This window comes from Malaclemys terrapin, chromosome 23 (assembly GCF_027887155.1).
Source record: "Malaclemys terrapin pileata isolate rMalTer1 chromosome 23, rMalTer1.hap1, whole genome shotgun sequence".
Taxonomy (NCBI): Eukaryota; Metazoa; Chordata; order Testudines; family Emydidae; genus Malaclemys; species Malaclemys terrapin.
This window is the reverse complement of record NC_071527.1, coordinates 2664545-2680026: the sequence shown is the minus strand read 5'-3', so window position 1 is coordinate 2680026 and position 15482 is coordinate 2664545. Positions and strand designations below refer to the sequence as shown.

General features: G+C 64.9%; 2 protein-coding genes across 3 annotated transcripts; one reads left to right on the top strand and one right to left on the bottom strand.

The window, feature by feature from the left end:
- Positions 1–845: 845 nt before the first annotated feature.
- On the bottom strand, positions 846–3994 carry SPRYD4 (SPRY domain containing 4). Its single transcript, XM_054013213.1, has 2 exons — positions 3898–3994; positions 846–2546 (listed from the first exon to the last, which is right to left on the bottom strand). The coding sequence occupies exons 1-2, from the start codon at positions 3986–3988 to the stop codon at positions 1999–2001; spliced, it is 639 nt and encodes a 212-aa protein (XP_053869188.1). The 5' UTR covers positions 3989–3994; the 3' UTR covers positions 846–1998.
- LOC128828495 (aquaporin-4-like) lies at positions 2466–13616 on the top strand. 2 transcript variants are annotated; one of them, XM_054013211.1, is made up of 5 exons: positions 2466–3396; positions 9956–10315; positions 11127–11291; positions 11499–11579; positions 12013–13616. In XM_054013211.1, the coding sequence occupies exons 2-5, from the start codon at positions 10106–10108 to the stop codon at positions 12226–12228; spliced, it is 672 nt and encodes a 223-aa protein (XP_053869186.1). In that variant the 5' UTR covers positions 2466–3396; positions 9956–10105; the 3' UTR covers positions 12229–13616. The 2 variants fall into 2 exon arrangements, with proteins under 2 accessions (XP_053869186.1, XP_053869187.1); XM_054013212.1 differs by lacking the exon at positions 11499–11579.
- Positions 13617–15482: the final 1866 nt, after the last annotated feature.

Genomic DNA, 15482 nt, shown 5'->3' with positions numbered 1-15482 from the left:
GGGCTGGGCTAGCAGGGGCTGCGGGTCGGGAGCGAGGGGCACCGGCAGAGCTGTGGGGGGAGCCCAGGGCTGGACTGGCAGGGGGCTGCGGGTCGGGAGTGAGGGGCACCGGCAGAGCTGGGGGGAGACCAGGGCTGGGCTAGCAGGGCCTGCGGGTCGGGAGCGAGGGGCACTGGCGGAGCTGGGGGTGGGAGCCCAGGGCTGGACTGGCAGGGGGCTGCGGGTCGGAAGTGAGGGGCACCGGCAGAGCTGCGGGGAGCCCAGGGCTGGGCTGGCAGGGGCTGTGGGTCGGGAGTGAGGGGCTCCGGCAGAGCTGGGGGGAGCCCAGGGCTGGGCTGGCAGGGGGCTGCGGGTCGGGACTGAGGAGCATCAGCAAAGCTGCGGGTGTGGGGCCCAGACAGACCAACCCGGCTGCGTTTGGGCACTGTTTAGGGAGCGGCTGTTTTCGCTAGGAGTCCCCTCCCGGTACCGGCGCAGAGAGTGGGGACGCACGCCACTGAGGATTCTCCGGTTTATTACAGGGGAGGGGAGAGGGAGACCCGCCCGGCCGCCAATACACACAGTCAGGGCTGGGTTTGTGTGAACGCAGCTGGATGCACTGGGGCTGCTGAGGGATGGGATCTTCCCCTGAAGCAGGGGTGGCCAACATCTGGCTCCGGAGCTACATGCGGCTCTTCAGAGGTTAATATGCGGCTCCTTGTACAGGCACCGACTCTGGGGCTGGAGCTACAGGCACCAACTTTCCAATGTGCAGCAGGGTGCTCACTGCTCAACCCCTGGCCCTGCCCCAGCCCCACTCCTCCCCCCTGAGCCTGCCGCGCCCTTGTTCATCCCCCCCCCCCCCCCCGAGCCTCCTACACCCCACACAACAGCTCATTGCGGTGGGTGGGAGGTGCAGGGATGGAGGGCTCGGTGCTGCTGGCGGGTGGGAGACACTGGGGGCGGAGGGGGGAGCTGATGGGGGGCTGCTGACATGTTACGGTGGCTCTTTGGCAATGCACATTGGTAAATTCTGGCTTCTTCTCAGCCTCAGGTTGGCCACCCCTGCCCTGGAGGATTGCGAAGGGGCAGAGGCAAATGGGTCGGGGGGTGGGGGTAGCACTGTTCTCCCTCCCCCGGCTAAGCCAGACAAACCATGGCTGAGAGGAAAGCTACAGACCCAAAGTCCCTGCCCAAACTAATGCTCCTTCCTGGGTTTTCCCCCTGCACCTAGGAACAGCCACGTGGCAGCATCGGCACCAGGATCCGTTTGCCTGCCCATCCCTGGGGCCTGCTGATTGGTTCTAGACAGTGGGGGGAAGTGAGCACAGCTTTGGGGGGGATGCTGTGGGAGAAGAGGGAGCTGGTTCCCGTGCTGCGTATTAATAAAGACTTGTGGAAACGGAAGTGTAACGGCCTCGTTTGCCAGCACAGGAGGGGAACGGGATCTAGGTTTCCAGCTGGGTTCGGGTGCCGCCGCTGAGATGCAGGAACGTCTGGCTGAGAGCTGTTGTGCCCAACTGTCCTCCCCTCCCCTCCCTGAGACAGAAGGGGGCAACAGTGAGCAAAGCCTCATGTCATTCAAATCCAAATCTGCCAAACGGGGCGCTAGGTGAGGACGGGCGCAGGGACCGGTAGGGCGCTTGGCACAGGAGTGGCAGATTGCCACAAAGCTCCTAAGGACCAGCTGAGATGGAGAAGGGAAACAAGTCCAGGATTGCCGGATCCCCAGGGGCAGCGGGGGGCTTCTCTGCTCCAGGGTTGAGCCACAGAATCTTGGCCTGAGGACCCTGCTTTAGCTGAGCAGAAGAGCTGGAGTTGGTTCCTAGCTGGGGCTGAGAGGGGACTGCTCCTTCCCAAGGGGAAAGCAAGCGCTAGACTGCCTGGAGAGCGCCCCCTCTGGACTAAGCGGGGTGAGGGGACTGACCAAATCCCTTTCTCTGCCTCACGCTGAAGCATCGTCGAAGGATCTCCCTACAGAAGGACACGTCCAGACATCCCAGGCCCTGGGGTTAACCGTTAACTGTCCCGGAGGTTCTTGGGCACATCCACCCCAGAATGAGTTAGCAGCTCCCCATCCCAGAGAGCAAACGCGGGCACCACGGGCCCCTGGAACTCCGTGGCCAGGGTATGGATTAACACCTGTTTGCCCACGTCCACCAGGCTGAGTTTCCTGCCCTCGTAGTCCAGCAGCAGCCCCACGCGCTCGGGGTTGCCGACGTTGCGGATGGGGGTGGTTTCATTGGCCAGCATGACGTACCACCTGTGGTGGGAGTACGCAAACACCCAGGAGCGGTCGTCGTGCCCAATGCACCCATCCCTGGAAATGTCCACATCAGCCACGCCGATACGGAACTGCTGCGAGCGCTTGACCGTCACTTCCCAGTAGTGCTGGCCGCTGGACACGGCAGCGTCCCCCAACACCACCGCCCACTCCCGAAATCGCTCGGGGTTCTGGGGGACCTTGGTTGGGTCAATCCCCAGCATGCGGTAAATGACGCTGGTGTCTTTTTTGGAGAGATCCAGGCTGCTGTGAGCCGTTCGCTCGTCTAGCTTGAAACTGATGTCTGCAGGAGAGGGAAAAGACAGGAAGCTTTACTGAGGGCTCACAAAAAGAATCCACTAGGACAGCAAATTCTTCCACTCCAAGATGACTAGAACCAAGAAAGTTCACATTAGTGGGCTGGGGTGGGGAGCTAGATTGTTGGTTTAAAGGACACACAAAATAAAAATGATACTTCAGGGTCCTTTCCTGTTTTGCTAACACCTGACATTTTTAGGGTTACAGTCGCACCTGAGATCAGGGCCTTTCTGCTAGGCACCGCACAGGCGTAGTTAAGAGACAGACCCTGCTCTGTGTCTTACAGGCAGGTCACTTTTGAAAATCTCTCTTCTGCCCCATCAGTAGAATGAAGTTAATAGCAGTTCCCTCTCTCAGAAGGGGCGTTGCAAGGATACAGGCATTAACGATCGCAGCATTGCCAACTCTTGCAATTTTACTGTGAGTCAAGAAACCCCCCAAAAGTTGCAAAATGTCTCGGCGCCTGGAGAGCTTCCCCACAAAAAACGTAGGAGTAAGTTTGTAACCTTCATAGGATCAGGGAAAAACCGTGAATCCTAACGCAGGAGACAGATCTAAAGAACCCAACGCCCATTTCTCTCGATTTGAAGCCAGTCTCTGGTGCGGGGACCCCTGCGAGCACCCAGCCAGGATCCCTGCGCCCCGCCGGGCGCTCGTGCCACACAAATCACACTCCCGGATGGTTCTTAAACAAAGCTGAACCGTGGGGCTGAGCTCAACGGCCCTGTAAAAGCAGCCGCCCCTGCAGCTGCTCTCATCTTTTCCATGGTGGGAGCCAAGTCTCAGGGAGGAGAGCGAGCTGGCCAGGAAACGGGTGGCGGAGAAATGGGAGAAAGGTCAGGCTGCGATCTCAGGGCTGGGGGGGGGCCGTGCATCGGGGGCTGGGAAAGCACTTGACAAGGTCGCACCACCCTTCGGGGGGGGGGGGGGGGAGCACCAGACACTGCCCCAGCGGGGAGAATGGGAGTGAGGGCCCCAGTCCCAGGACAGGGGGATGAAAAGTGCAGGGAGCAGGACCCGGGCCCAGGCCAGTGTGTGTGTGGGGGGGAACAGGGCAGGTCAGTGTTGAGGAAGTGACGTCATGCCAGCCGCAGACCCCCCCCCCCCGAGACAACCCTGGGGGGCAGGGCCAGGAAAACACCAGCCCCCCCCCCGCGAGCCCGCCCCCAGCCCGGTCAGGGGGCAGAGCCGGGCAGTACCACCCCCCACCCCCACGCTGGCTCGGGGGGGGGGCAGTACCACCCCCCCACGCGGGCCCGTCATGGGGGCGGTCCCCCCCCCCCGGCGGCTGCTGGGGGCGGGGCTCCCAGGGGGGCGGGGCTCCGGCCGGTGCCTACCCCTCCGGTGGGGGCCGCTCGCTCGGGGCCGCCCAGCCCCGCGCAGGCCCCAGCCCGGCCGCCGCAGGGCGCGCAGCATGGGCGCCGCCATCTTGGAGTCGCGTGGGACAAGTCCCCACCCTCCCCGCCTCACGTGACTCGGGCGGAAGCGCCGCCATCTTGGATGGGCCTGGCTTCCGCTGGAGCCAGGGAGGCGGGGCCTAGGCGTGACCTTTGACCCCCCCACACCTGACAAAGGGGCGGGGCAAATCCCTGGTCCAGAGCACAAACACAGCAGGCGGGACGGTTCCTGCCCCAACAAGGATCTCACTAAGGTCACCTGGCCCCCCTCACCACAGGATCTGAGCCCCGCGTAGTCTTTAACATATGTATTTTCACAACGCCCCGGGAGGTGAGGCGGGGGTATTCTCACCAGTGTACAGGTGGGGAAACCGAGGCACGGAAAGGCTGAATGACCTACCCAAGGTCGCACAGAGGGAGTCTGTGGCAGAACCTGCGTTTCCCAAGTCCCAGGCTGGGTCCCTAACCATTGGCCCCTCCTTCCTCTCAGTCCAGAGACTATTCGGTCTAATCTAAGTGTATCAGGAGTTTATACAGCCCTCGTCACCATCCTATCTGAGGAGGGACAGCTAAGAACCTGAGTAGCACAGAATCCCATTGTGCTGGGCGGTGTACACACCTATGCTGAGAAACAGCCCCTCGCCCCTGGCCTTAAACTGCATGACAAAGGCTGGGAGGGGAAACTGAGGCACGGGCGGGGAATGACTTACGCAGTCACACAGCAGGTCTGTGGTGACGTTGAAGCTACGGACAGCAATTCCGTCTCGGCTCTGGATATCACCTCAACAGTTCAGTTGGAACCTGCCTGGGGGCGGCCTTAGCTGCACATGCCACCGGTGGCTTCTTTTCACCCAGGGACCCAGCAAGAACGGGGCTGGGAGCCAGAGCCACTTACACTGTTCCCCACCACCCTGCTGTGGAACATTGGTACCGAGTAACGTTCCACCCACATCCCCTGTGACACGAGCGAAGCCGCTGGAGATTTTTGGAGCTCTGTATTTCGGGCCTGATTCTCCATCATCCCAGATCCTGTGCAGTCATTTAGACCAGTGCAAAGTGGGCATGAAATGTACAACACAGGCCAGACCTTTCACCTTGTTCCCCCTGCGTTCAGCCCAATAACCTGGGTTTGGCTAAAGCACCTTCCAGAAAGGCAGGGCCAAAGTTTGATGCTGATGGGGTCTGACAGGGCCGCCCGCCCAGTGTGGGTGTGTTGGGGGGGGGGCTGGAGTCCCAGCTGGGTGGCAGCGGGGGGGGATGAGGGGGGCTTTGTTTCACCTATTGAGGCCGCTGATTGTTCTGGTGCTTTGCAGCAAGTCAGCACGCGCCAGGCAGAGAATGGCAGGAAGAATAGGGCCAGCGCGGCACCGGCTGGGGTCAGCCCGGGGCCGCCGCACCCCCAGCTTTTGCTGAGCCGGGTGCTTCAGCTCTAAAGGCCCGCTGACTCCAGCTGGAGCTCTTGGGGGGTGGTGGGGGGCAACGCTGGGGGGGCAGCGCGGAGGGGAATTCTCCAGGGACGGCTCCAGTGGCTTTAGGGCCCTGGCCTCCGGTCGAAGGGGGTTGGAAGCCCAGGCGGCCCAGCGCTGTCCCCCTCCTGCACTGTGGCCGGACTCCTGGGTTCTTTCGCAGCTGCACCAATAGGAATTGCGCCTCACTTTCCCTGGCTCTACAATGGGGCAATTGATACAGACACATGCTCATCCGCAGACCCGTGCGCCCGGTGCCCCCGCGGACGCTCCCCCGTGTGTCCCGGTGTCCGGCGGGGGCCTTTCCTGGGGCACTGGTGCTACTGGCGTCTCCAGAGGCCCCCGCTGGGATCGGTGCCCCCGTGCTGGGGCTGGGGAGTGGTCCATGGGTGTGTCAGCGGCGTGAGAGGAGACTCGCACCCCCAATCACAGCACCCAGCCCCATAGCCCCACCCCCGCTCCTTGCACCCACAACCTCCCCCTGCCTGCGCACACTCACTGGCACAGACGTTCACACTCACCTGTGCACACGCTCCCAGGTCCTTTCATCTCCGGTAGGAGGGAGAATCCCAGCCCTGAACAATGGTCGTCCTGACAACCCCCTTCAGAAAGGCCTTGGGCCCCTGCTTGAGATTCAAAGGGGCAGGTTGCCATGGCACCCGCTGGTTTCCAGGTGCCTGAGTCACCAAACTCCCCCCACCCCCACCACCACCCACCACCCCGCTTTCAGGTTGGGAGTCAGACACCCACACACACAGGGGCCCTGCCCATCGCAGACCCCAACCCCCCCCTGACCCTGCCCATCCCAGCCCCCAACCCCCGCCCCAGTCCTGCCCATCCCAGACCCCAACCCCCCCCAGTCCTGCCCATCCCAGACCCCAACCTCCCCATGACCCTGCCCATCCCAGACCCCAACCTCCCCCTGACCCTGCCCATCCCAGACCCCAAACCTCTCCCCCCAGCCCTGCCCATCCCAGCCCCCAACCCCCGCCCCAGTCCTGCCCATCCCAGCCCCCAACCTCCCCCTGACCCTGCCCATCCCAGACCCCAACCCCTGCCCCAGTCCTGCCCATCCCAGACCCCAACCTCCCCATGACCCTGCCCATCCCAGACCCCAACCTCCCCCTGACCCTGCCCATCCCAGACCCCAAACCTCTCCCCCCAGCCCTGCCCATCCCAGCCTCCAACCCCCGCCCCAGTCCTGCCCATCCCAGACCCCAACCTCCCCATGACCCTGCCCATCCCAGACCCCAAGCCTCCCCCCCAGCCCTGCCCATCCCAGCCCCCAACCCCCGCCCCAGTCCTGCCCATCCCAGACCCCAACCTCCCCATGACCCTGCCCATCCCAGACCCCAAGCCTCCCCCCCAGCCCTGCCCATCGCAGACCCCAACCCCCCCGCCCTGTCTTGCCTAGTCCAGACCCAAGGGGGCTGCTCCTCCTCGGCCCCCCCCCCACTGGTCCTAGTTCCGCTGCCCAAGGTCCCGCTGGCTCTGGCCCGGCACCAGCTGACCCCCAGGGCCCAGTGACGCTCCCAGGCCAGCCGGGGTTTTCCATGGGCAGCCTCCCTGTCTGGCCCCGGGCTCAGGAGCTGTGAGCACAGGTTGGTCCTGACAGCCCCCCCCTGCCCCCCCGGGTCCCCAATAAAGAAACTGGCAGTTTCTGCTCAGGAGAAGCCGAGTTCTGGAATAGCCGGGGGGGGGGGGGAGCATCTACAGAGCTGGAGGTGACGGGGGGCCCGGGGCAGGAGTTACAGAGAATGTGGGGTGTTGGCAGCGCTGGGGGGAGCGGAGGAGCCCAGGGCTGGGGCGGTAGGGGGCTGTGGGTCAGGAGAACAGCATGTGGGTGGGGATTGGTTGCTGTAGGTTTGGTTGAGGAGACTGGGGGGTTCCCAGGAGCAGGTGTCCCTGGAAGCACGTTGCTGCCCCCTCTGCCCAGAGGGCACCCTCGGGCTCTGCCCTGATGCCCCTCCAGCCCCTTGCCCAGAGCCCGCAGCTGCTGTACCTTTAAGAGGAGCCCAGCCCGGAGGGGAGGGGAGGGAGGGGGGTCTGAGGATCCCTGGAGGGAGAGCAGCGCAGCACCCTGTGTCTCCCAGAGCAGAGCCCGCAGGAGCCAGGCGGGCAGCATGGCCATCGGCGAGGTAAGGGCTGCCCACCTCGCCCGCACCCCAGCACCCGGCGGGCCGCTGAGCCCTGGCTATGGGGCACCTGGGACGTCTGGGAGAACTTCTCTGTACTCCCTGCCCATCCGTCCGTCCATGTCCACCAGCCCGTGTCCATCCGTCCGTCCATATCCACCCACCCGCCCGTCCATCCGTCCATATCCACCCATCCGTCCGTCCGTCCATATCCACCTGCCCGTCTGTCCGTCCATATCCACCCACCCGCCCGTCCATCCGTCCATATCCACCCATCCGTCTGTCCGTCCATATCCACCCGCCTGTCCATCCGTCCATATCCACCCATCCGCCCGTCCGTCCATATCCACCCACCCGCCCGTACATATCCACCCATCCGTCCGTCCGTCCATATCCACCTGCCCGTCTGTCCATCCATATCCACCCACCCGCCCGTCCATCCGTCCATATCCACCCATCCGTCTGTCCGTCCATATCCACCCGCCTGTCCATCCGTCCATATCCACCCATCCGCCCGTCCGTCCATATCCACCCACCTGCCCGTCTGTCCGTCCATATCCACCCACCTGCCCATGTCCATCCGTCCATCCATAGCCACCCACCCGCCCGTACATATCCACCCATCCGTCCGCCCGTCCGTCCATATCCACCCACCTGCCCGTGTCCATCCGTCCGTCCATATCCACCCATCCGCCCGTCCGTCCATATCCACCCACCTGCCCGTCCGTCCGTCCATATCCACCCACCTGCCCGTGTCTATCCGTCCATCCATAGCCACCCACCCGCCCGTACATATCCACCCATCCGTCTGCCGGTCCGTCCATATCCACCCACCTGCCCGTGTCCATCCGTCTGTCCATATCCATCCACCTGCCCGTCCATCCATATCCACCCATCCATCCATCTGTCCGTCCATATCCACCCACCTGCCCGAATCCATCCATCCATATCCACCCACCCGCCCGTCCGTCCATATCCACCCATCCATCCGTCTGTCCCTATCCACCCACCTGCCCGTGTCCGTCCATCCATATCCACCCACCCGTCCGCCCATCCGTCCATATCCACCCACCCGCCCGTCCATATCCACCCACCCGCCCGTCCATATCCACCTACCTGCCCGTGTCCGTCCGTCCATATCCACCCACCCGCCCGTCCGTCCATATCCACCCATCCATCCATATCCACCCACCCTCCTGTCCGTCCATATCCACCCATCCATCCGTCTGTCCCTATCCACCCACCTGCCCGTGTCCGTCCATCCATATCCACCCACCCGTCCGCCCATCCGTCCATATCCACCCACCCGCCCGTCCATATCCACCCATCCATCCACTCATCCGTACATATCCACCTACCTGCCCGTGTCCGTCCGTCCATATCCACCCACCCGCCCGTCCGTCCATATCCACCCATCCATCCATATCCACCCACCCTCCTGTCCGTCCATATCCACCCATCCGTCCGCCCATCCGTCCATCTCCACCCACCTGCCCGTGTCCGTCCATCCATATCCACCCACCTGCCCGTCCATATTCACCCGTCCATATCCACCCATCCACCCGTCCGTCCATGTCCACCCGCCTGTGTCCATCTGTCCATATCCACCCATCTGCCCATCCATCCATGTCCACCCACCCACCCGTCCGTCCATCCATCCATATCCACCCGCCCGTCCGTCCATATCCACCCATCCATTCGACCATCCATCCATATCCACCCACCCTCCTGTCCGTCCATATTCACCCATCCGTCCGCCCATCCATCCATATCCACCCACCTGCCAGTGTCCGTCCATCCATATCCACCCACCCGCCCGTCCGTCCATCCATCCATATCCACCCATCCGTCCATATCCACCCACCTATGTCCATCTGTCCGTCCATGTCCACCCCGCCCACCCATGTCCATCCATCCATATCTACCCACCCGCCCGTGCCCCTCTGTCCATCCGTCCATATCCACCCATCCACCTGTCCATCCGCCCGTCCATCCATGTCCACCCACCCGCCCGTGTCCATCCATCTGTCCATATCCATCCACCCACCTGTGTCCATCCGTCCATATCCACCCACCCGCCCATGCCCATCCATCTGTCCATATCCATCCACCCGCCCATGTCCCTCTGTCCGTCCGTCCATATCCACCCACCCACATCCGTCCATCTGTCCATATCCACCCACCCGTGTCTGTCGGTCCATCCATATGCACCCACCCGCCCGTGTCCCTCTGTCCGTCCATATTCACCTACCTGCCCTGTGACCTCCCCTCCCCACAGTGTCCCCTCTGCAGCCATGGTTCCAGACCCCCCGCCCATTGCTATGAGACCAGACATCCCCAAATCTGTTGCCATGGTCCCCCCCACCTGGTTGCTGACTGTCGCCCCCCTCCCCGCAGGAGTTGCGGAGCCGGCGGTTCTGGCGCTCCCTGCTGGCGGAGGTGGTTGGCACCCTGATCTTCGTCTGGCTGGTGCTGGGGGCCTCGTGCCCCGACGGCCCTGGGCGCGTCACAGCCCCACCCGCCCTGCAGCCGGCTCTGACAGCCGGGATGGCGGCCGTGGGGCTGGCTCACTGCTTTGGCGAGGTCAGCGGGGCCCAGGCCAACCCGGCGCTCACCCTGGCCTTCCTCTGCACCCGCAAGCTGGACGCCCTGCGCGGAGCCGCCTATGTCCTGGCCCAGTGCCTGGGCGCCATCCTGGCCTCGGCCGCCGTCTACCTGGCGCTGCCCGTGGCAGCCGCCAGCCACCTCGTCACCAGGGTGAGTGTCTGAGCTGGGTCGCTGGGGACCCCGCCCCAGCTGCCCCTCGGGCCCTGGGCTCCCCGGCGTCTGTCTGGGGCCTGTAGGCGTTGGGAGGGGCTGGGTAACCGGGCCCTGGGTTGGCCCGACAGACGTGTGTGCCCTGGCTACTGATACAGGGTGCACCTGCCTTCCGGGGGGACAGCAGTGCTACCCCGGCCCCCCATTGGCAGTGCCGCCCCGGCCCCCCATTGGCAGTGCCACTCTGACCCCCCTTCACCCCATTGGCAGTGCCACCCTGACCCCCCTTCACCCCATTGGCAGTGCCACCCTGACCCCCAGTGCCTCATTGGCAGTGCCACCCTGACACCCCAGCCCCACTGGCAGTGCCACCCTGAGCCCCCTTCACCCCATTGGCAGTGCCATCCTGAACCCCCAGTGCCCCATTGCCATTGCCATCCTGAACCCCCAGTGCCCCATTGGCAGTGCTGCCCATAAACCCCAGCACCCATTGGCAGTGCCACCCCTCTCCCCAGTGGAAGTGTCGCCCCCCGGCCCTGTGGACAGGGCCACCCGTCAGACTCCCACCTTCCCATGCCCAAGGAGCAGGGATCCCGCCTTGACTGGGCCCCGGATTTGATCCCCCTTCACTGTCCCCCCAGCCCAGAGGGAACCCCCCCAGACCTCTCGCTGCTGGGTCACCAAGACACCAACACAGCCCCTGACGCCCCCCAGGGGTGAGCGCCCAAGGGCCCCGGGTTCTCCCTGCCGCCCACGTGGCCTGAGGGCCGGGCCAGGGCCAGGTGTGAGCTTGTCTTGTCCCCGGGCGCAGGTGAGCAGTGAGGGCAACGCTGGGCAGGCGCTCGCCATGGAGACCTTCTCCACCTTCCAGCTTGTCTTCACCATCTTCGCCGTGGAGGACCAGCGGCGCCGGGGAGCGGGCGAACCGGGCGGCCTGGCCATCGGCTTCTCCGTGACGGCCGGAGCGCTGGCCGCGGTAAGAGACGCCCCCGCCCCGCCCCAAGGGAGGGCAAGGCTGGGCCGGCGGATGGGGAACAGCCCCCCAGAGCCTGGCCCCGGGGGAGGGGCTGGCCCCCCGGGATCCCGCTGGCGCAGCCTTGCTCTCCCTCTATGGCTCCATGGGGCCGACTCCCCCCATGCCCGTGCAATGTCCGCTCACCCCCCTGCCCTCCCATCTCTGCAGGGGACGTTCTCCGGGGGCAGCATGAACCCAGCCAGATCGCTGGGCCCAGCCGTCCTGACGGGCATCTGGGACCATCACTGGGTGAGCCAGGCTGGGGTGCGCAGGGGGGGCACAGGGGGGTGGGGGGGCTGACCCAGCCAGCAAAGACCATGTTGGGTCCATGACCTGGAGCTGAGCATCCGGCAGTGGGCGTGTGAGGAAGGTGACCCTTGCCCCGCCCCCCCAGGTGTACGGGATCTCGCTGGGCCCTGTCTGACCCCTGTCCCCCCCGGTGTACGGGATCTCGCTGGGCCCTGTCTGACCCCTGTCATCCCCCCCCCAGGTGTACGGAGTCTCGCTGGGCCCTGTCTGACCCCTGTCCCCCCCGGTGTACGGGATCTCGCTGGGCCCTGTCTGACCCCTGTCCCCGCCCCCAGGTGTACGGGGTCTCGCTGGGCCCTGTCTGACCCCTGTCCCCCCCCTGCAGGTGTACGGGATCTCGCTGAGCCCTGTCTGACGCCTGTCCCCCCCGCAGGTGTACTGGATCGGCCCCTCGCTGGGCGCGGTGCTGGCCGGCCTCTCCTACGAGTTTCTCTTCGCCTCCAGCGCCTCGCGGGAGAAGCTGGTCGCCTGCCTGACCTGCCGGGACATCGACATTGTGGAGACGGCCAGCGTGTCCCGCTCCTCCCTCTCCACCGCCCCCCAGGACGCCGCCCGGGCCAAGCCGCCCCCCAAGGGGGAGCAGCGCTGAGCCAGCGCGGCCTCCCCTGCCCCGTCCTTTCCCCCAAGGACCTGCCAGCCTCCATGAGCCACCCCCTACTGTCGTGATCCAGCCCACCCTCACCCCCCTGCTAGCCCCACTGAGCGACCCCCACCCCCAGTGCTGCTCCAGATCTGGTGCCAGCTGCACCCAGCATCCACCGGTGGGGGCAGGGGATGGGCAAGACCAGGGCCACTTCGGATCAGAACCTGCCACAGCTCAGTCCTGGGGCTCAGGGAAACAGGGCCACCACTTTTGGACAGACAGCGTAGCCTGTGCATAGAGCGGGGGACTGGGTGCTAGGACTCCTGGGTTCTATCTCTGGTTTAGGGAGGGGAGTGGGGTCTAGTGGTTAGAGCAGGGTGGGGCTGGGAGCCAGGACTCCTGGGTTCTATCCGCAGCAATGCCACTCACTGAGTGCGTGACTGCTCGCTTTCTGTGCCTCGGTTTCCCCCTCTCAAAATGGCAGTGCTGCTCCCCTGACTCCTGGGGGGGCGCGAGGCACACTCCGGCAGTGCTGACACCGTGCCAGGGTTCGTTGTGGGTGAGGATAGCTCTGGCACGGTCCATGCCCACCGCCCTGGTGCTGGCTGGGAGCCCGCTGGCGCCTGTGACTGTTGATAATTATTGGCAGGCTCCTGGTTTGCTCCCAGGCGGGCAGCAGCGGGTGGCGTAGCCCGGCCTGGTTCACTGCACCCTGCGGGCCCTCCACGTCCCTGCGCCATTGCTGTTCCCACAGCCCCCTGGGGCGTTGGGGCTCCCCAGACAGGGGGCCCCAAAGCAGCTGGGGCCAGCCTGATCACTGAGCGCCACACGGACCCCACGGCCACCGAGAACAAGGGCAAAATGGCCTCTGGCTTCGTGCCCCCCCCTTCGCAGGCTGGGTTTGCTCATAGGTCTGGACCCTCCCTTGCCCCACAGACACACGCCGCCCTGGCTACAGGTTCTCGCGCGCGGCCCCCCCAGAACTGCTGATCGCCCCCAGAACAAGCCAGCGGCACCACTTGGGAGCGGGGCTCACCCCGCTCTGGCTGCAGCCGGCTGCTCGTTCTCAGCGTCCCCTGGGCCCCCCTGGAGCGACGTGATCCGTGGGGCAGAGGGCTGGCTGGCTGGCAGGCCGGGTTAGTTTAATGAGGGGCTGGCAGGGAAAACAAGCGGGCTCACGATACCCCACGTCTCAGCAAGCCCTGGGGCAGGAAGGGGGCCGGGAACGCAGGAGGGCAGAGGGGCTGAGGCAGGGGCTGGAACGGGCCCGTCGCTCAGGGGAATCCGGCTGACACCTGCTGAACGAGCGCCATGGCAGGGTCCGAGGGATGACAGCCGTGGGCGTGGCCTGTCGGTGGGTTTAACCCCCTTTCCCCACATGCTGCCCCGATTAAAGCCGGCGTTGGGAGAAGAGCTGCCTGGTCTGTGCGTCAGGGCCCGGAGAGCCGCGGGGGCTGGGCCCCGCTGGAAGCAGGATGGATCCGCCCGGGGCCATAGCCCCAGGGCCTGGTCTGCGAGTGGAGAATTGGGGGGTTCTGCCGGGGGGGGTAAAGGCCCGAGGGCAGACGCTGGGGGGGGGAGCAGAGGGGTAACTAGCCCTGCTACCATGACAACCATCGCCGGGGAGTCTTGGACGCCAGTTGGCCCCGGAGCAGGGGCCAAAGGGTTAGAGCAGGGGGGGCTGGGCGCCAGGACTCCTGGGTTCTGTCCCTGGCTCTGGGAGGGGAGTGGGGCTAGTGGGTTAGGGTGACCAGATGTCCTGATTTTATAGGGACAGTCCCGATATTTGGGGTTTTGTCTTATATCAGTGCCTATTACCCCGCACCCCCGTCCTGATTTTTCACACTTGCTGTCTGGTCACCCTACAGTGGGTCTGGGAGCCAGGACTCCTGGGTTCTATCCCTGGCTCTGGGAGGGGAGTGGGGGGAGTGGTTAGAGCGGGGGGCTGGGAGCCAGGACTCCTGGGTTCTATCCCTGGCTCTGGGAGGGGAGTGGGGCTAGTGGTTAGAGTGGGGGGCTGTGAGCCAGGGCTCCTGGGTTCTATCCCTAGCTCTGGGAGGGGAGTGGGGCTAGTGGTTAGAGCGGGGGCTGGGAGCCAGGACTCCTGGGTTCTGGTCCTGGCTCTGCCACAGACTCGCTGTGTGTGACATTGGGCAAGTCACTTCGCTAGTCTGTGTGCCTCAGTTTCCTCACCTGTAAATCAGGGAGAACAGTCCCCGGAGGTGTGTGTTGTGGGTGCATAAAGCTTTTGAGAGGTGTGCAGCACCAGACACAAATAGCCCCCCCAGACTCCCCCCTCCTGAATTCGAAAGTCAGACCCCAAACTAGAGCAGAGCGGCTGCGAGCGAGGGCATGTTGGTTCCCATCCCCCCAGCCCGGGTCCGACAGCCGAGGCCCGGCCGGGCGCTCGGTGGGTGCTGAGCGAAGCAAACCCATTATCCTGGCCGCTTGCAGGCCTGGCAGATTCTCGCCCGCCCGCCCAATGGCGCGGCCGCAGCTAATCCCCGGCGGCTTGGGGGAATTAGTTCCCGTTAAGCCAGCGCTGAGTAAACCTTCCTGGCAAACAACTGGGCCCATTGAATGGGCTGCAAAGTGCTGGAGAGACAAAATCCCCCCCAGAGAGGGGGAGGGGCACAGCACGGGCCTGGTCCTGCAGCCCCCAGGGGACTGATCCGGGGGGTGCTTCAGATGGGAATGGGGTTTGACCTCCGCGCCTCCAGCTCGGGGTGGGGATCCGGGCAGTGGCGCGGGTTGGGCTCAGGTCTAACCCTGGCCCCTCCGCTCAGGGTAACCCCAATCACCCGGGTCCTTGCCAGAACCCCACCCTGGCAGGACCGAGGGCGCTGGGCGCCGCAGGGGTGCGGAGAGCCCACCCGGCTCATGCCAGCACAGGGGTCGCCAGGCCAGGCCAGGGCAGGGGTGGCCCTGGGGGTTTTGTCGCCCAGGGCCGAGAGAAAAAAATCTTCCCAATTTGGTCCCTGCCAGATGCTGATGTGGTGCCCTTGGACTGGCACCGCTGGCAAGCGCCACCAAGACATGGTGCGGGGCCGCAGGGCGTAAGGAGGGCAGGACATGCGAGGGGCGGGCAGCACGGCATGGGGGGGGAATGGGGGTGTAGATGGGGAGGACGGGAATAGCGAAGGGGCTGCGGGCCGGGAGTGAGGGGCATCAGCAGAACTGGGGGGAGCCCGGCTGTGCTGGGGACTGGGGGCACTGGCTGAACTGCATGGGGAAGCCTGACCCCACCCCCTGCCCCGTGC